The sequence below is a fragment of the Rhinopithecus bieti genome, unplaced genomic scaffold (genome assembly GCF_001698545.2).
Source record: "Rhinopithecus bieti isolate Rb0 unplaced genomic scaffold, ASM169854v2 scaffold_6944, whole genome shotgun sequence".
In the NCBI taxonomy this organism is placed as follows: domain Eukaryota; kingdom Metazoa; phylum Chordata; class Mammalia; order Primates; family Cercopithecidae; genus Rhinopithecus; species Rhinopithecus bieti.
Genome location: NW_016805767.1, coordinates 843578 through 847478, shown reverse-complemented (window position 1 = coordinate 847478; position 3901 = coordinate 843578). Strand labels below are relative to the sequence as shown.

General features: G+C 31.6%; 1 protein-coding gene across 1 annotated transcript in view; it reads left to right on the top strand.

Moving 5' to 3' along the window:
- SEPTIN7 (septin 7) overlaps positions 1 to 3901 on the top strand; it is a 107265-nt gene that overhangs the window by 94789 nt on the left and 8575 nt on the right. The window contains exon 10 of the mRNA XM_017873699.1: positions 3085 to 3220. Coding sequence (XP_017729188.1) covers positions 3085 to 3220 — 136 coding nt within the window. The remainder of the gene's footprint in view (positions 1 to 3084; positions 3221 to 3901) is intronic.

The window sequence follows — 3901 nt, the reverse complement described above, 5'->3', positions numbered from 1 at the left end:
TTTCTACATTGTAAGCACAATTTTTTGTTTCGATTTTCTAAAAATTAATAAAGATGACTAGAAGTGAGGTGTTAATTTAAAAATTAAAAATTTGAAAGATCATTTTTACTGGTGAGAGACTTCAAAAAATTCATTTTAAATATGCATAAACATTTTTTCACAGTATTTGAGTATATTTGGTCAGATTATTTTTACAAGGCTAAAAAACTTACAGTATCTTAACTGTTAAATAATTGCAAATTTCTTTTAGAAACACACATTTAGCATATTTAAAACTTCGAACAGACTTTCAGAAGATAAGTGCACAGTATATTTTTATAGTGATTTAATGTAATGATTATGAACATAATTTGGGAAATAAATCAGCTTTAGTGAATTTTACTGTCAATTTTTTATTTAGGGCACATACCTTAATAATTTAATTGTGAAAGCTATGCATTTGCCTTTAATTGCAGCTTTTAGCATGCTTTATTTTAAATGTGCTAAATCACTAATTTTTGTTCCTGTGGATATGATACAGTTGAAGGCATGTATGGCAGGGGATTTTACTATACAGGGATTTTTAATACTTAAATTTTGAATTTAAAAGAAGATTTTTTTTTTCTTCGAGATGGAGTCCTGTTCTGTCACCCAGGCTGGAGTACAGTGGCACAATCTTGGCTCACTGCAACCTCTGCCTCCTGAGTTGAAGCAATTCTCCTGCCTCAGCCTCCCAAGTAGCTGGAATTGCTCCCAAGTAGCAATTCTCCTGCCTCAGCCTCCCAAGTAGCTGCCACCACGCCCAGCTAATTTTTGTATTTTTAGTAGAGATAGGGTTTCACCATGTTGGCCAGGCTGATCTCGAACTCCTGACTTTCTGATCTGCCCGCCTTGGCCTCCTAAACTGCTAGGATTGCAGGTGTGAGTCACTGTGCCTGGCCTAAAAGAAGATTTGAAACATCATTGCATGTTTTCTCGGCAGTCTCTTATTTTCCCCTTAGAATTACTTAAATAATAATTTAGGTGGCAAAATTACCTAATCCTTCCCAAGGATAAAGATAAACATTTTATAGATGAGTTGTATAAGTAGGAATAGATATTTCTGTCTGATTTCTAATTTAATATATTTACAATCATAATTATATTATTGGATAATCTTAACTTACTTAAATATGCATATTCAGTTACTTAAGGTTAGCAATTAAATAATTGTTTTTAGATTATTTTCTAGAGACTAAGAAATATTTTTGGGGTATTACGGGACAGTAGGAATTATAGACTCTGAAAATCTAACAGAAGCTTTGGACCCTTTCACTGGAAGAATGCTGGCAAACACAAACACACATTTGGTATGCTGTTTCAGGGCAGTCACTGACACTGGGTGTGCTCAAGAGATCAGAGGCAACTATATTAAAAACACCTGCCATTAATATGAGGAATATATTATTAAGCATCTCAACTTTTACAAAAAAAATTATATTTACACTTGGAAATGTATTTCAGCTGACTCCACTTTTAAAATGCAGGTTCTTGTTCTAAGTTAGTATGTCTGGTTAGTTTCATTTTCAGAACTTTTGATTCATTGTTTAATTGGAAAAATATGTGGCAGGTTTGCATGTAGAAGTAAGTTTTCTTTTGGTGAAGAAATATCCTTGAGTTAAATAACATTTTATTCTAATTTATGCAATTGGGAAAACAGATCATCTTAATCATAGCATTTACATCACATCTTTGTTCTTCCTTTTTGTTAAGAAAAACTAGTAGCCAATATTCGGTCCTTTTTGTTTTGTTTCTAACGTTTTCTGTCTAGCTCTCTTGCCTGCTTCCTTGATAGAAAAGAAAATTTCTGTGATGGTCAGAAATATTTAGCCTAATAAGGAGAAAAGTCACAATAATAAGAGTGTGTAAAATCAGGGTTAAAATGACTAGCCTTAAAGTTATGGGTGAAATCCAAGGTCTGGTTTTGTTTTAAGCCGTGAGTTAATTCTTATTTAAAAACGTAGTTAGTGTATTGCAATAAAATTTACCCATTTAAAATATAAACCTCAATGGTCAAAGCCTGTTTTTATGGAGGCAAAACAAGCATGCTTTATTAACAAAGTCAAAGAAGTAGTTATCTCTTCAATTTGTCCTAGGGTATTGAATGATTTTCAGAGATTCTCTAAGCAAAGAGCCCATTTTCTGCTCCTTTGCTAAAAGCACTAGGTACTTTGGCGTTCTCTTGTGTCTCTGTGAGAAAGTATATTAGCCTTAACATAAAGCCCACCTGTAAATATATCTCAGTGTGAAAATTTTGAACACAATTCTTCAAGGAGATTTGAATCCATGGGACTTTAACGTCAACAGAGTGAACTTTTTTTTTTTTTTTTAACTATGCTTATGTCTATTTTTTTGGCATTTAAAAATAATTATTAACAAAATATTTGCTCCTGATTATCTCTAAAGTATGTGTGTGTGTGTTTTAAATCCCTGAACGTCTTTAAAACTTAAGACAATGAAGTATTTGAGTTAAATGGAATGAATTTTCAAGAGCATTGAAGTTATAAGGGGCCTAGAAATATTCTGTATGCCTAAATAGTGCTCTAAGTATTGACTAGTAGTTGTTTCCAGCATATCAGTTCAGTTACCAAAACAAATAATAATTTTTGTGTTCTTAGTAGCTGTCTTAGAAGAGACGGTAACACTTGAAATTTTGGTAAAAAAATTTTGGTAAAAATATTCTACATATGTTAACTTCATTACTTATTTTCTGTTTTTCATGTTAAAATGTTGTTTAAAGAACAATATTAAATGATTTTCATCGAATGTTTTATTCTGTGAATGTATTTTGGGAATTTTTTCCCATTTTCCTTCTACAGTTTATTTGGTATGTCATCCTTAGATTTGATATGCAGTAGGTTTAGAAAACATCTTTGTTTTTTAGATTTTTTTCATAATAATCAAGTTTTATATATGAAATATGATGGAAAGAAGTTCTAGGTTATAAATATATTAATAATGACATACATATATAGCATCTCATTTGTTTTCATCAGCTGTTTCATAGTTCTGTATTATAATTTTTATTCACAGACATTTAATGATTACCCTTAATATTCATGACAGGAGCCCTCTGGCACAAATGGAAGAAGAAAGAAGGGAGCATGTAGCTAAAATGAAGAAGATGGAGATGGAGATGGAGCAGGTGTTTGAGATGAAGGTCAAAGAAAAAGTTCAAAAGCTGAAGGACTCTGAAGCTGAGGTAATCAGTCTAATATTCCATCTCTTAGCGGACATTGTGTTCCTTTTTAAGTAGTGTCTTCAGTAAAATTTATAGATAAAATAACCTTTTACGCATGTTTTTCAAAATTAATACCCTAGTGTAACAAAATGGAGAAATTTCTAGAAGCAAGCACTGTGTTTGTAATAATATATGCTTCAATAGGTAAGTGCTTGGACATAGTATATTAGGTAGGACAGTGTAATAGAATACTTACACAATGAATTATTAAAGTTACGATGAACAAGTTTGAGTTGTGAAAAAATAAAATTACAAACCGTTCCATACAAGTAGCATAAGAACACTATGGATGAGAGTTTGGGGGTGGATGTATGCACAAAAACTAGTGTTAGGATAATAATAATTGACCATACTTATTTGTGTATGAATGAAAAAGAGAGAAATAACCTTTATTGAACTAAAGATATGCCTGGATAAATTACACACAATTAAAGGAAAGAAAATTAGGGAATGTGATAATTTTTGTTAAGGTTGGGCCTTTCTTATTTATAATGTAGTGTCAAGATAATTCCTCATGTACAACATTGGGCAGGGTAATGACAAAACATCCCAGAAGATGTATCTACTATTTTGAAACCCTTCTAGATGTTGAGTTATACATTTAGTTTCTATTAATCAAAAAGACCTCGGAGACATTTCCTT